At 36.1% G+C, this 16,473-nt stretch overlaps 1 protein-coding gene across 1 annotated transcript in view; it reads left to right on the plus strand.

The window, feature by feature from the left end:
• Window positions 1-16,473, plus strand: part of LOC101327464 (diacylglycerol kinase beta) — a 505,632-nt gene that overhangs the window by 97,420 nt on the left and 391,739 nt on the right. Inside the window, exon 11 of the mRNA XM_073809660.1 lies at window positions 1,053-1,213. Within this exon, the coding sequence (XP_073665761.1) occupies window positions 1,053-1,213 (161 nt within the window). The remainder of the gene's footprint in view (window positions 1-1,052; window positions 1,214-16,473) is intronic.

Here is a 16,473-nt window from a genome sequence, read left to right on the forward strand (position 1 = left end):
ACGGAAAAAAATCTATGAAAATATTGTTGCTACTCAAAATATCATTGTAAGAATGTGTATAGAGTTAGAAAGATTATTTAACTTAGTACATTTCAAATTCTAATGTCATTGTCAGTATTATTGTTGACAACTTTCTATTCTTTTGCCTTATATACTAAGACCTTTTATGCATTTTCTCATTTTTTTTCTCAATTAATTCTCACACCAAACCTAAGTTTTTACAGAGGAAGAAACTGTTTAGAATTTTAAAAGCAGACACTGAAGTAAATAACACAGCCAGGATTAGGCTACAGCCCTAATTAACTATAATGTTAGATACCTAAAGGTACATTTAAGAGAAAGTATAATATTAAGCAACAAGTTTCTTTTCTGGCCATCGTGGCTATCTATAGTAGATCTATTTAAAAATGGATTTGTTGGACATTTACTGTAGGGCACACCTGGTAAAAGGAACTTGTGGGGAGAAAAATGAAAATAACTATAGTGCACCATGCTCGTTCTACGGTAGGGCTAGTTTTGAGAACTGTGTACTGTGGTACTGTACAGAATCCATTATTTTGGGAGGGTGGCTTCTGGAAAAAAGTGTTATCAAATATAAAGCCTGCAGAGGGAGTAGAAGCAAGGGACAAGTCTAACATGGCATCCAGGCTTTTTACTATAGCAACTGGGTGGAGGGGAAAGTCAGCTGTTTTTCGGAGGGAGAGTTCACAGGAGGATGATACCAAAGCACATCATTAATTCCACTTTGAATAAATACATTGATAAAAAGTTTTGTGAGGGGTATGCATTGGAGATGTTCATTTGGCAGTTGGCTGTACTGTGAATTTGTCCCACAGGAGCGAAATATGAGTTACAAATTAAAGCTAAAGATAAAATATTAGTATGAGTATAATAAGATTATAGTTAATTCTTCAACCTGTGTTAGAATTTGCTTTAAAATGCATTATTTAGCTTTAGAATGATACACACATATTCACACGCTTAAACATATATAATTATAGCTTTTGTTATTTGGTTATATTTTTTTCTCAAGATAATTTTTTTTTTATTAGGTTATGAAGGTGAGAATCTGATGAAAATCTTAAAAGACATTGAAAACAGCACAGAAATCATGTTGGACAGGTGGAAGTTTGAAGTCATACCTAATGACAAAGATGAGAAGGGAGACCCAGTGCCTTACAGTATCATCAATAATTACTTTTCCATTGGCGTGGTAAGATTTTCCACTAACCATTCTTTTTTTACCAGTTCTGGATAATCGCTGATGTAAACTCTTATACTATGAAGATTTACTGATTATAAATAATTTATTTTATCTTTGTGTCAGCAAAGCACCTCTTCTAATGGGTAATAGTAAAGCTTATGAATTTATTTAAAGTCAGAGAATCAGTGATGATTTTTTCATGTGTTAAACAAAGGAAAGAAACTATATTTTATGTAATTGGCTTGACCATTTGTGTTAGTAAAATGAAGCTTAGAATGGTTTATAAGGTAGTTATAAGTTTTAGAGTATAAGCTACAGTTTCACATTACTAAAAATGTGAAAACAATGCATCAAATTTTTTCTTATTTTGAAATCTACATTATAATATCATAACCTATTAGGTTTTTATTTATAGACATTATTTTAAAATTTATGGTTTAGTGTAAAGTCTAAGAAAAATGCTGCTAGTATTCTCAAGTGGTTAATAAGTCAAAAGGTTAATTTTTCACTTACTTTCTTGAAAAATTTGAGACCGAAATTAAAATATCTTTTGGCAATTTAAAGAGTTATTGAAATTTCAATCCCTAAGAAATTAATAATTTTAACAGTAATTTTACTTGTATTTATATATATATTACCCAGTAATTATGAAGTCTTAAAATATATTATCTACAGCATTACATTCCATTGAACATATTTTCCCAATATTAGTCTTACATCATGTCTCATTTCTCTCTTATGCATGTGCATGTGCACACATACACACACAGACACAACTAGCAAACTATAAAAAGAATTGGTTGAGTCCATGAACTTAGGAGTCAAGCTACCTTTAGCAATTTTTTTTTCCTCTTAGTGTGCATTCATTTACCCGTATCATGGTAGTTATTATTTTCTCTCTCATAGTTGTAAATAATGTGATTATACATTTAAAGAGCCTCGTATAATGATGCATAATGAAGGCTAAATGTACAATCTTTACTAATACTATGATAATGATTATTATTATTTGCAAGAAAAATGTAATGCATTTGATCCATTAAAATTCTATTTATATTTGATATGAATAACAATATTTTAACAGCTTTATTGGCAAATAACTTACACACAACCTAATTCACTCATTTTAAGTAAACCTTTTAATGATTTAATAAATCTATCCCATATTAGAGCGTTTTCATCGCCAAGACAAGAACCCTCATGCCCACTTCTAGTCAATTCTGGGTCCTTTCCCCAGTTCCAAGCAAAGCTCTAATCTTTCTACCTCTAAGATTTGCCTTTTATGGATAGTTCATATAAAAGAAATAATACAATATATCGTTTTTTGCACCTGGCTTCTTTCACTTCACATAATGTTTTGAGGTTCACTTATATGAACTACATGAATACTGTATTCCTTTTATTGCTGAGTAGTAAGTATCCCGTTGTGTGGATATATCATATATTGTTTATCTCTTCACGGGTTGATGTACATTTAGATTGCTTCTGGTCTTTGGATATTATGAATAATGCCACTGTCTTGAGTCCCTATAGTTAATTTTTTATTTTGCTTACTGTACTTTTTGACTCAAGAATTTCTATTTGGTTCTTTTTTATATTTCTAGGTCTTTAATTGATATTTGAATGGTCATTGTTCTTATACTTTCCTTTATTATTTAAGCATAGTTTACATTAGTTTTTTTGATCAATTTACAATAGCTGTTTTGAAGTCTTTGTCTGCTAAGTCCAACATCTAGAGTCCATCAGAGACATTGTTTGCTTTTTCCAAAGTATGTGAAACACTTTCCCATTCCTCTGCATATTTGCTAATTTTTTGTTGGAAACAAGAGATTTTATATAATATATTATAACAACTGTGGATTTGCATTCTCCCATAGGTGTTATGCTTGTTCCTGTGTTTGCTTAGGGATTTCCCTCCACTGATTATAAGGAGCCTTTCTCCCCTGTAGTGTATGGATATACTGATGCCTCAGTATTTTTGTTTTTGTTTTTTCTTCTTGCTTTTATATTAATCCTGGCTTCTAGGGATCATTCCTGTGTCAGCATGCTTGACCAACGTTTGTGCTTAAACACCTTGAGACAGTTCATCCCTTTGCCACTGAACCTGTATGTTCATTGGGGAACACATACAAACTGCAGGCAATTATTAATCTGATTCAGCTTTTAGTATCTGCTGGCCTTTTTGTCTCTTCTGCTCATGTAGAAGGCCTCTCACTTAGCCAAAGATGTATAAATAACTATGGCCCTCTTTGGACTTTCCTGAACATATGTGCGACCTTGTACATTCATATAGCCTTTCAGACAGCCAGGAATACGACAGAATATCAAGGCCCATTATGGCTGTCTCATTCTTAAGATCTCCTTGAATATCTGGCTAGTTGGCTGGTTAGTTGCTTGCCTTAATCACTTTCGCAAACTGAGGCAAGCTGCTACATTTGCCACTGAGATCACTATTATTTTGGATAACTCTGGGTCATGGAGTTTCTCCAGCTTCCACTCCAAGTCACGTGAGCTCCCCCGACAGTAAAGTTGCTTGCTTTCATAACTTGCCCCACCCTGGTAGATCTTTAGTACTGATGGAGGTGGAGGGTAGGGTAGCCGCTCAAGGTTGAAACATCACAGATTGCCAGTGTTCTTCTCTTAGGTTCAGTAGTTTTTCTTGAATAAATAGTTCTCAGTTTGTTATATGCCTTTGATCAATTTTCAGTGGTCCTCAACAGAAGTTATTTCCTTTCCATCCCAGGAGACATTTGGCAGTGTTTGGACACACATTTGATAGCCATGGCTAAGAGAGGATTCCTACTGGAAGCTAGTGGGTAGAGGATAGGGATGCTGATAAACACTCCCAGTTCATAGAATAGCCCCCAAATACATAAGAAAGAATTACATAGCTCAAAATGTCAATAGGGCTGAGGTTGAGAAACCTGGCATCAACAAACCAATATTAAATACAGAACTCAAGATGTTGGAAAAGGGGAAATAGCTAACACATGAAGAAAAGGAAAGCTGTAATAGAAATAAGACAGGACATACAGCAAAGAATAACAAGAGCAAAAAAAATTGAGTATGTTAGTGAAACCAAAAACTGGATCTTTGAAAGTAATTAATCAAATCTACTGCAAAATTGATTTTATAAAAATACTGTAAAGAGAATTGCAAATAAATAATATAGAGTGAAAAAAGACCAAAAATCCCCCCCGTAAAGACAAAACATAATATCCCAACTGAAAATATTTTAGGACTAAATAAGGAAGTGTAGCAAAGTTACTAAATATAAAATCAACTTAAATATTCAATATTATTCTATTATATAAGCAATAATCTATACATTTACAAAAACAGGAACCAAAAAATTAGAACTATCCAAAAATTAATAAAGAATATACAAGACCTAAAAACAGAAACATTAAAACTCTCTACAAAGACATAAAAGATCAGAATAAACAGAGACATTTTCTATTCTTAGATGGGATAGCTTAATAATTTGTAATATGCAAATTAATGTATACCTTTAACCTGTAAGTACTCAAAATTAGAGCTGGATTTTATGACAAATTTGAAAAACTTCTTCCAAAATATATATAACAAAGTAGCTCAGTCAATTTTAATAAAAAGAAATGGAGAACTGTTTTACCAAATAAGACATGTTACAAATGAATTGGATAATTATAATAAAATAGTGCAATGAATGATAGAGGAAGGACTCAGTGGAGAAGCAGAGAGACACATATCGAAACTCAGTATAGATGTGGCCCAAAATCTCATTGGAGAAGTAATGGTGCTTAGTTGATAAGTGTTCAAAAACTACCTTTCTAGGGAGAGAAAATTTTGTTAGAACTCTACATTAGATAGGCAATTGCTGGATATATTGAAGTACTAAATTTGAAATGCAAGGTTTAGGACCTAATTCAAGAATATGTAATAGAATTCGTTTATGATTTTAAGGTAGAACAGAACTAAACAAGGTAGATTTTGATTGCGTTTCTTTAGAAGGGTCCTGTTCCATTTAAGTTGGAGCCTCTTTCACTGAGTTTGACATGGGAAGGAGAGGTGTGAAGAGAGGGAGAGCATCCTTCCCTGAGATATTTGCCTCTGTCCCAGCAAGACGGAGGATCAACACTCAGGGTCACAATCAGACCAGTAGACCTTATAGAGAGTTCAAGCTTTGGCTGTCACTCAGCCAGGCCACCTTCTATTTAGCAACTTACATTCCTCTGCCCCAGTGAGTGAATCCAGCAAACAACAAAAAGAAATGAATTGTGTACCTCAAGCTTATATATTCCTGAATATATAAGAAACAGTGGAACTGGAGCATTGAAAGAATAAGGGGGACATTTCAACTTTTTTTTTTTTTTTTTTTTTTGTGGCACACGGGCCTCTCACCATTGTGGCCTCTCCCGTTGCGGAGCACAGGCTCCGGACACGCAGGCCCAGCGGCCATGGCTCACGGGCCAAGCTTAAGATGGCACATAATTTGTACTTGAAATTATCTCTAGGAACCCTCCTACCTCCTAGTTACAAGGTGGTCTCAAAACTTGACTCTACTGTCAGTGTTGTTTTCATTATTTCAATGATTGCCTTTTATATACTGACTGTAAGTGATTTACAGTGTAAATAAAACCTTCAAATTTTTAGAGAACCTGTGAGGCAAACCTCAAAATATTAGTGGTCTGACAACAACTAAAAATTAGTTCTTCCCTCACGTTAGGACAGCAGGGGTTGACATTTGAGGAGAGGCTCTGCTCCACTTGGTCAGTCATTGACCCAGGGTCCTTCCATCTTGTGGCTCCACCCTCTTCTTGATACACGGAGCCCTCTCTATTTCAACAGTTGGGCAACAAAAGAGGGTGAAGTGTTGGCGTTTGTGGTTTTTTTTTTTTTTGTTTGTTTGTTTTTAATAGACCAGGCCTGTAAGATGTTCAGCTTGTAACCCATTGGCCATATCCAAATCAATTAGATGCACCTAATTGTAAGGAAGCTGGGAAAGGAATTCTGTCTGCCCAAGAAGAGAAGGGAAATTGGTGAATAACTAGCCAGTTTCTGCTAATTTCTTTTTGTAATGCCTTTCACTTTTAGCCAGAACAATTGGAAATAATTCTGAAATCATAATTAAATCTGAGAATAGGTATTCATCTACAGTGGTGATCCTTAAATAAAAAGCACATTTATTTATTACCTTCTATGTGCCAGATACCGTTTGAGGGTTGGCAGTGAACAAGAGAGAAAAAGTCTATATAATCACTAAACATATTATTGTGAGGTGAGAGAGAATTCTCATGAGAAACTTAACAGCTGGATGTTATATAGATAATAGAAGTTAATAAGAAAAACTGCTATGTTCTACCTTTCATTCTGATTTTGCACTTTAATAACTATAGATAATCTCAAAGATCACAGTTAGAAAATTGTTCACCCGTTGCATCACCATCAAATTCATACATGCCATTAGTTTTATCCTCACTGTTGATTCTTCATTCATTTGCTTAATAAACAAAAAAACTAAGTACCTTTTTTTTTTGGTCAGGCCCTGGAGTTATAGAAGTGAATAAAAGAGATCACCTCATTATTAGAACTTGGAGTTTAATGGTAGAAAAAGCATTGAAAAACAAATGCACAAATACAAGTTTTTTGGAAACTTATGATGTATACTGTGAAAGAAAACAAAAGTTGCCATGAGCTAGAATAAGGGACAACAACGTTAGGTCTCATGGTCGAGGAAGGCCTATATAAGGAAGATACATTTAAGAGAGGATCTATGGAATACACATAAGTCAGGTGGACACCAAAGAGATGGAAAGAGCATACCAAGCAGGTATAACTGTATGTGAAAAGCTCAAGGAGAGAAAAGGCCCGTTGTGTTCAAAGACCTATAAGGTCATTGTGCCTGGAACATAAAGATAGAAGGTGGGAATGAATGACAAAAAAGGTGGTAGCAGAAGTGGCTGCTGCCATGTCTTGAAGACTTGGAAGCCAAGGTGTGGTGTCTGAATGAGAGGCCACTGAATGATGCAATGAATATAATTGGGAAATGAAATCCAATTTATGTACAGCAGGAGTTTGTCTACGAGAGGTAATAGTTAGACATTAATTAAAAGGTAAAACAAGTGTCATAAAAAAGGTACACATAGCTTTGGATATTTCATTTAACCTAAAACCTATAAATATAATTGAATTGACGAATTTTTTCTTATAGGTCCAGCTCATGTCCTTTCTTTAAATGTGCATCATCGACTGGGGTTCTACAAAGTTTGCTTGTATAAATCACATTCCATAATAAACCATCTGTGATTTCCATTTTTAGTTTCTTTTAAGTGGAACAAAAATTCAAAAGATACTTGTGAAGCAATCAGTATAAAATCCTTTTAGATTTTTACAATAGTTTAAAAAATCTTTTATAATGATTTTTCTTACATATGATTTTATAACAAAGAATATATAATTCTACAGCAGTTTTAGAATTGCATTTATATCAAATCTTCCCAAATCATCTTCGTTTTCATATAAAATACTTTCTTTTTGTAATCATATTTTCCATTTATATAATAGGTAATTGAATGATATAATAAAGACTAAAACTGGCATAAACAGTGTTGGGAACAACACAAATGACTGTTGGTAAGTGTAAACCTCAAAATGTGGAAACACTGCCAGATGTAGTAGCTGAGAGGGGCTGGAACTGAGTTACAGGCTGCTTCAATAGCCACAGTGGGCAATAGGAAGGACGTAGATGGGCATGTCTCCCTCTGGGTCCCTGAGGAGACAGGACCACTGGGACCACTGCTAAGAAGGACTGAGGCCAGGTTACAGGGCTGCTTCAAGAGCCATAGTATGCATTTTACAAAGCAGTCACCTTTTCCAGTCTTTACTGACCGGCCTGGGCATAGAAACACCTTGCCGTAGCAGCTAAGGATTCTGAGGCTCTGTCGGATTTTTTCTATAGATGCACCTACTCCCCGCCTCTTGTTCCCTCTTTGGGAAGGTGGGGGGAGGCATTCTTAACATTGTTTGCTTTCTCTCCATCCCCCAAAGCCAGGGTGGGTGCTGAGAGCCTTCTGTGTGTTTCCCTTAGGGCAGAGCCCTGAAATGCGCAGATCTGGGGAACTTCGGACAGTTCCGCGGAGCTGAGCCGTCCGTCCGCGCATGCTCACCAGCAGTCCGCAGGGGCTCGGCCTCCCACGCGGCACACACGCATAGGGCACGCATGGCGCGTCAGCCAGGGGGCGGGGCGGGGCGGGCTGAGGCACGCAGAGCGTGGCAGGCGCCAGGTGGGCTGAAATCATCAGTTGAAGCTTCCAGAGCAGCTTGTTCGCCAGCCTGCTGAAGGAGTCCGTGCGTTGGTCTGTAGGCTCTGTAGGCTCCAGCGCCCCTTGTTGAGGTCCAGGCCCTTGTGGCTCTGAGTCCTCTTCTCGCCTACCTGCTCCCACCCTCTTACGACACCGCAGCTTGTGCTGAGACCCTCGCTATTCCCGGTGAGGCAAGAAAGAAGTGGCCTTTGGGGCAGCGTCCTGGAGGCGTGGGAAACTGAACACTCACTCCCAACGCTCCCACTTTCCCCACCCCCGGGGGAAATCTCAGGCTTAGTGGAGCCTCTCTTGGCACCGCGCTGTGCCACTCTGGGGGAGAGGCCATGCAGGTAAAGGGAAAAGTGTTCTTACCCCCTTCAATGGGTCTTATCTCGGATTTTTTGCTCAAGTGGTGTGCTGGAATTTCTCCGCTGGACTCCCCGACTCCCAACAAAGGTATTACTATCTATTCCTTAGTGGTTGTCAAAATCTATGTTCGTTTAGGCGGGGGTGGGGGGGGTGATGGCTGAAAACGCCTCTTCCGCCATCTTGCTGACTCGTCTCTCCAAGAATTTTGTTTTTGTTTTTAAAACAAAAAGAAACACAGAGCATAATAAATTTGAAAATATAACCACAGCTATGGAAAATATTTAAATAATTATGAGTATATCCTGTGCATCTGTGCTAGTAAACTTTATCATGTGGAAGAAATTTGAGTATTGTCTGTCCAAATGAAGAAAGTTGAAATATGCTGAAGAGGAAAGGGTAGGAAATCTAAGGCAGTAGTTCTCAAACTTAAGCATGTATCAGAATCACCTGAAGTGCTTGTTAAAATGCAGACTGACGATCCTCAAACCCAGGCTTTCAGTAGGGCTGAGCTGGGGTCCAAGAATTTGTAGTTCTAACAAGCTCCCAGGTGATCCCAATATTTCCTATCCGTGGTCATACTTTGAGAACCATTTCTCTAAGCACATAGCCAAAGAGGAAGACGTAAAAATGTAGTAAAAGAACTATTAAAACTGCTGTCATTTCAAATGATTTTTCATAGAACAAATAATTCTTACATTTTAAAAATTGTTCCAGAATATAGATTAACATGGAATGTTTTCCCATTCTTTTTACATAGCTGGCAAACCTCAGTATCAATACCTCAAACGCAACCCCCCAAAAGAGCATACATATGTGTATATAAATACAACAGTTGCAAACATCAAAATTAGCAAATAAATTCAGGTATTCTATTTAACTAAAACCTATTGACTGTGTAGGGTTTATTTCAATAAAGTCAAAATGGGTCAATGTTAGTATAATTATTTAAATAAAAAATAGGTTTGCGTGTGTGTGTGGGGGGGGTGGGTTACCTGGGCGTCTCACTGTTGTGGCCTCTCCTGTTGCGGAGCGCAGGCTCAGCGGCCATGGCTCACGGGCCCAGCCACTCCGTGGCATGTGGGATCCTCCCGGACCGGAGCACGAACCCGTGTCCCCTGCATCGGCAGGCGGACCCTCAACCACTGCGCCACCAGGGAAGCCCAGGTTTGCTATTTTTTATAATTAAAACTACTGAAAATGTGTAAAACATTTTCTGCAAATTAAGAGTTAATATTATAGCAGTAGTGGCATACTAGAGGCATCCCAAATAAAATCAGGAAGAATACAGGGATTTTTCTATCACCACTCTAGTTAATCACTTTTAGAAAAGTGAGCTAATAATAATAAAAATTTAAATGTCATAAATATTGACAAGAGACAAGCTTATTGTTATTTGAAGATGATACGATGACGTATATAGTAAATATGCATCAACTAAAAATGAAACTAGTAAATCAACTTAAGCTGCCAAATACTAGATAAATATACAGAAAAATGACCCTGAAGCCTTCCTTTATAAAGTTACCTGTTAGGGCTTCCCTGGTGGCGCAGTGGTTGAGAGTCCGCCTGCCGATGCAGGGGACACAGGTTCGTGCCCTGGTCCGGGAAGATCCCACATGCCGCGGAGTGGCTGGGCCAGTGAACCATGGCCGCTGAGCCTGCGCATCCGGGGCCTGTGCTCCGCAGCGGGAGAGGCCACTGCTAGCAGTGAGAGGCCCGCGTACCACCAAAAATAAAAAAAAAATTACCTGTTAATATAAATTTAGTTAATGATATCAGAAAACTATGACGTATCAAGGTTTACATCTAGTAAGAAAGACACTGAGCTTATAGGGAGAAAACTAATTTAATACAGAGTTATAAAATAAAACCTGAATAAGTCATCTCATGTTCCTATGTGGGAAGAAATCAAGACTCCTCGAATTAATTTATAAATTTAGTCCATTGCTACTGAGAACTCTAGTAGGATTACTGGTAGTCGTTTTGATAAATGATAATTTACAATTATACAAAAATGGCTTTATATTTTTGAGATAATTAATATCCTTTAATGGTCAGTTTCCTTGCTATGTGCAGAATACTGTCAAGTTAATGTAACTAAAATATGATAGTACAAAAAATAGATAAATAGAAAATAATGTAAAGTTAGACCAAAACGATGACAAAGATATGCAGAGAATTTAGTACTTGTAAAATGTTGAAATTTCAGATCATTGGATAAAAATGAAGTGCACAGTAAATTAGGTAACAGAATTGGTTACTCTTTTGAATGAAAATAAACTTACATTTGCATTCATATCCATGTGAAATATACATCCACTAGATTAAAAATGCAAATTATATCTTATAAATTAATATATAGTATAAGATAATGTTAATATAATAAGTAATACATTTATAAGATATTAGAAGAAAATATCAAAGTATATTGCTTAGGGTAGGAGAAACCTGTGTGAGGCAAACCAGAAACTTAGGACCCATAAAAGAAAAGGAAATTAAAATTACTTTTCATAATCTTTCATTTAAAAAAGTATATTAAAACTCATTAACAAAAGTCAAAGAATATTTCCAACACAAGTAATAAACATGGTGTTAATAAATTAAAATGTTGAATTCTTAATAAAAAACATCTAATGGAAAAGTAGACTAAGACTATGAAAATTACAATGAATAGCCAGATAAAAAGATTCCTGTTATTAATTTATAAGGAAATGAAAAATTATACAATGGGTTATCTTGTTTCAGATTATTGAAAATTACAAAGAGTAGTAGTATCTAATGTCAATGGGTGTATACAAAAATAGGCACATTCATAATTGTGTGGTGGGTCTATCAATTTAATCTTTTGGAGAGTAATTTGATTGTATCTGTTAAAATGTGAATACCCTTTGAGCCATCAGTCCCATTTCTAAGAATCCATTCTGCAGAAGTAAATAATACAAAAGCCTAAACTGTACCAATTATATTTAGTGACATACAGTTGGGAACAACCTAAAAGTTTATCATTTTGAACAGGAAAAGAGGTCTCAAAATTATAATGGTAAATCACAAAAGCAAATTGTCCGTAATTAAGCACTCTTTTTCCTATTCTTTAGAGAATGAGGATAATAGCTATCTTAAGGAAGTATTGGGGGTTGAGTGAGGGACTCTTAAAACTCACAACAAACAGTATCTAGTGCTGATGCTCAATAAATGTTAAGAATGATGATGGTGATAAAATATGAACGGTTTTTTATGTAGCTTTGTCTCTAAGAACATATAAAAGAGTCAGCAAACATATATGCCAAGATGTTAACTATATTAACATTCTTACATAGGGATTTGGAAAGGGAAATGATACTTTCTCTTCTTAATGTGATTCAAAATATTGTAAGACCATGGGCAATCTTTAAAATTTCACAGGATTTTTCAAATGTATCGAAGTCTCTAAACCTGCTACCATGGTGCTTAAATTCTCCTTCAGATATTCACTCTGACCTGTTCTATATCCCTGCCTCTTATAAAAATTGTCTTAATAATGATTTGAAATTTGATGTGGTTTTATTTGCTTATTTTAAGTGGATAGACTTTACTAAATTATACTTGCCATTCTGTTGATTCTTGTTTCATACATTCTCATCTTTTCCTTAAATTTCTTTATGTTCACTATGTGCTGGACATTCTTTAAACGTTGGGTACTATAGTGAAAATCAGTATTGGAGAATAGAGCAGACATAACTTCAGTTCTTATTCAATCTGCATTTTCATGGGGGGGTGAGACAAACAAATGAATTTGAAGTGGTGGTAAGTGTTATGAAGGAAAAGATGCAAGGCACTATGATAGAAGGTGACTAAGCGTGTGCATGGTCTTTCACTGCTGAATGGAAAATATTTTCTGTTTTGTATGAGATTATTTGGTGCACTTTGCACAGTGAATTCATCTGTTCTGGGCTGCCTGTACCAGACCATAACAAAGGCTTCTGTTTCAAGTGTTGTTGCCTTTGCATCCTCTTCTTTTCTTTCTTTTTTTATTGAGGTATAATTGACATATAGCATTATGTTTGTTTCAGGTGTACAACGTGATTCAATATTTGTATACACTGCAAAATGAACATGACAGTAACTCTAGTTAACATCCATTACCATACACAATTTTTTTCTTTTTTTGTCTTGTGATGAGAACTTTTAAGACCTACTCTCTTACTTAGTACCTTTGAAATATGCAGTGTGGTGTTACTGACTGTAGCCACCATGCTGTACATTACACTCCCATGACAATTATTTTATAGCTGGCGGTTTATACCTTTTGATCCCCTTCACCCATTTTGCATCCCCTCTCCTGGCATCCGCCAGTCTGTTTTCTGTATCTGTGAGCTTGGTTTTGTTTGTATTATTTTTTTAGATTCTACATACAAGTGAGATCATACAGTATTTGTCTTTCTCTGACTTAATCTCACTTAGCATAATGTTCTCAAGGTCCATCCATGGTGTCGCAAATGACAAGATTTCATTCTTTTTATGGCTAATATTCCATTGTGCACGTATACCACATCTCCTTTATCCATTCATCCATCAGTTCAACTTAGGTTGTTTCGACATCTTGGTTATTGTAAACAGTGCACGAATGAAATTGGAGGTGCATGTATCTTTTCAAATTAGTGTTTTCTCCATTTGCAACAGCTCCACTTTCTCTTTGGCCATCTCCCCTTTGCCGATTTGGCCTTATGCATCCCAAAGTTATCAAGGCCCTCATTGTTAGCCTTAAGACCACTGGCTCATTAATTTTACTTTTCACCTTTCTGGTTTTGTTGATAACTGTGACTTTCCCAGTCCATAACTACAGTGACCCTGACTTCTCATGTTTTTGTCCTTGTGGCTTTGAGCTGGAGAGTTAATTTCTGGAAAAGATACTGGTGGGAAACTTGAACATCTGGGAACTGTAGAACCCAGGCTCCATGGGAGTTCCCTGTTGAAAAACATTCACTTTTCTCACCAGTACAGAAAGCAAGAGAGATTATATATTTAAAATGCAAATATAGTTCAAATTAATAATAGCTGCCTCACATACACAAAGGATCATTTTAAGTCCCTTTAACCATTAACTTTTTCCTGTCGTGTGAGTAATCATCCACCCAAGCAACACGTGCCATATTGCAATAAGGAGAGTATGAACGTGTAATGTCAGAGAAGGAAGGGTGTTAGAACGCAAAGGTACTCCTAGTAGAGGATCCAGTTTAACAGAACAGCAGAATATTCCTCTTATGGGCCATTTACCAGGATTTATAAATGGCGTTGTTGAATAAATATTTCTTAACTTATGGTGTATACTGTACTTACATTAGTATAAAAAATTCTAAAATATTGAGTCATCGTGGTCATTTAGTACTCTAGTTCTGATTAGTATTTTAGTCAGAAAAGAGTTCATTTATTAGGTTATTCCACAAATACTTATTCAGTGCCTGCTGTAATTCCTGGATAAGCGTTACAGTGGATACAAAGATGAACATCATGCCAGAAAGAAGTGTGAATTCCAGCATATTGGACGTAAAACATTACACACATGCATCTTCCCTTAAATGTGGCTACAAGAGATACAAATAAGTAACGTTTCAGGGAATTAATTTTTGTCCCTTTAAACTGTCAGCATATTTATCTTGTTATTTTAAATTTATGATATTAAGTTATTATAAAGAGCATAATTATTATAAAGAATATTTAGCCCTAGAAAAATAGATATAAAGGATTTTTAGAATGTATGTCAGCCATTACCTTACTGTTAATTGGGGCATCAGTGTATAATAAACCAAATACGCAAACATCTGTATTACCTTTCAGTTTAATTTGTGGAGAAAAACTTTTAAGACTCATTTTGAGTTAGACTGCAGTAGCAATAGTGTGACATAGTATTTCAACCATAATAAATGTGAAAATAATAAAAGATTTAAGTAAACCTGTTTCTCACTAAGTATATCAGTGATCATCTTTGCAACTGAGAATATGCATAATTATGCATAATTAAAACCTATGAATCCCCACCCCCTAGGTCTCTGAGGCTGACTCTGAAAAGCCCATGGATTATATCCATGGAAATGCTTCTACTAACATAAATTATATCTGGCTTGCTGACATCGATAGATATTCAGCCACAGAATAGTGCTCATGTAAGATTGTCTTAGCCCAATTCTGTTTTCCCTACATAGAGTATTGATTTTGTAGCAGCTGTTAATCATCCCAGTAAGTTCCAATTTGGATACTCTTCAACACAGACGTCAGCACTGTGAGCAGAAACAAGCAAGGCAGTAAGAATTTCAAAGGCTTCTGGAAAGGTCCTCCATTTTTTGTAGAACATATCCAGAAACAAGTTAGTATCGCTCGCTGTGTAAAAAGTGAAAGCCAACATGAAATTTAAAACCTTTTCCATATTGGTACTTCTGAAATTGGAAATGGGTCTGTGCGCTCTGTGGAATTACTCTCTGAGTCTGGAAGAAATCTGACAAAGACTAGTGGACTTCTAGTGCACCATTTATATTACCACCCAAATGTCCTATCAAATAGATACTTGCATAGTTATGATTTAATATCCTTCAGCCTTAGTCACTAAAAGCCTCTTACTCCTCCAGTGTAGCAAAAATGTGACTACTGAATTCTCATAACTATAAATTTCAAGTTAGTGGCATAGTTAGCAATCAGAATTCCTTTAGTTATTAGCCCTTTAGTTATTAGCCCTTTCTTTAGTTATTAGCCCTTTCTTAATAGAAAGAAACCCCTTAATAGAATAGAAACCCCTTCCTTTAGTTATTAGCCCTTTCTTACATTACTTATTTCCTTGTGCCTTGTGCCTACAAAGGAAGTATCTTAACCGTATAAATTTAGTTATGATCACAGACTGGTTAAGAACATAGAGTTTGGGGGCTTCCCTGGTGGCGCAGTGGTTGAAGGTCCGCCTGCCGATGCAGGGGACGCGGGTTCATGACTCGGTCCGGGGGGGTCCCGCACGCCACAGAGCGGCTAGGCCCGTGAGCCGTGGCCGCAGGGCCTGCGCGTCCGGAGCCTGTGCTCCGCAATGGGAGAGGCCACAGCAGTGAGAGGCCCGCGTACAGGGAAAAAAAAAAATAGAGTTTTTGGTCTGGTCCTGAAATCAATAAAATTAGACTCTGAACATGATCAAATCTATTTTTTTAAATCTCATTTCCTTTTGTATATCCACTTCATCTATGATTTTATTATAAACATATAATTTTTAAGCTACCACCCTTTTATTACTTAACTTTAAATTTGTTTTGGCCAAATTCTGTTGGTCTAAAGATAATTCTGTTATTAAGCCAACAATAATTTATGTGTTTTCCTAAGTGAGGAACTTGGATTATACATTTGAGAAATTGAAAACATTAATCAAGTAAAGCCTATAATTCTCATTATAGAAAGACATTGTTTTCAAAAGTTTTTTTCCCATTTTATGACAAGAAGAAATTTATAATGACATTAATGCTGTATTGGATAATATGTTTTTCCTGGATAGTCTACTTCATGCTTTTATTGGAAGATTCTGTTTCATAGGACATTTGTTTCTGAAATAGGTTATTTATCTTAAGAAAGATTCACGGTATTTGAATAAATTGTCAGTCACCAAAAGATTGC

The sequence above is a fragment of the Tursiops truncatus genome, chromosome 9 (assembly GCF_011762595.2).
Source record: "Tursiops truncatus isolate mTurTru1 chromosome 9, mTurTru1.mat.Y, whole genome shotgun sequence".
In the NCBI taxonomy this organism is placed as follows: Eukaryota; Metazoa; Chordata; class Mammalia; order Artiodactyla; family Delphinidae; genus Tursiops; species Tursiops truncatus.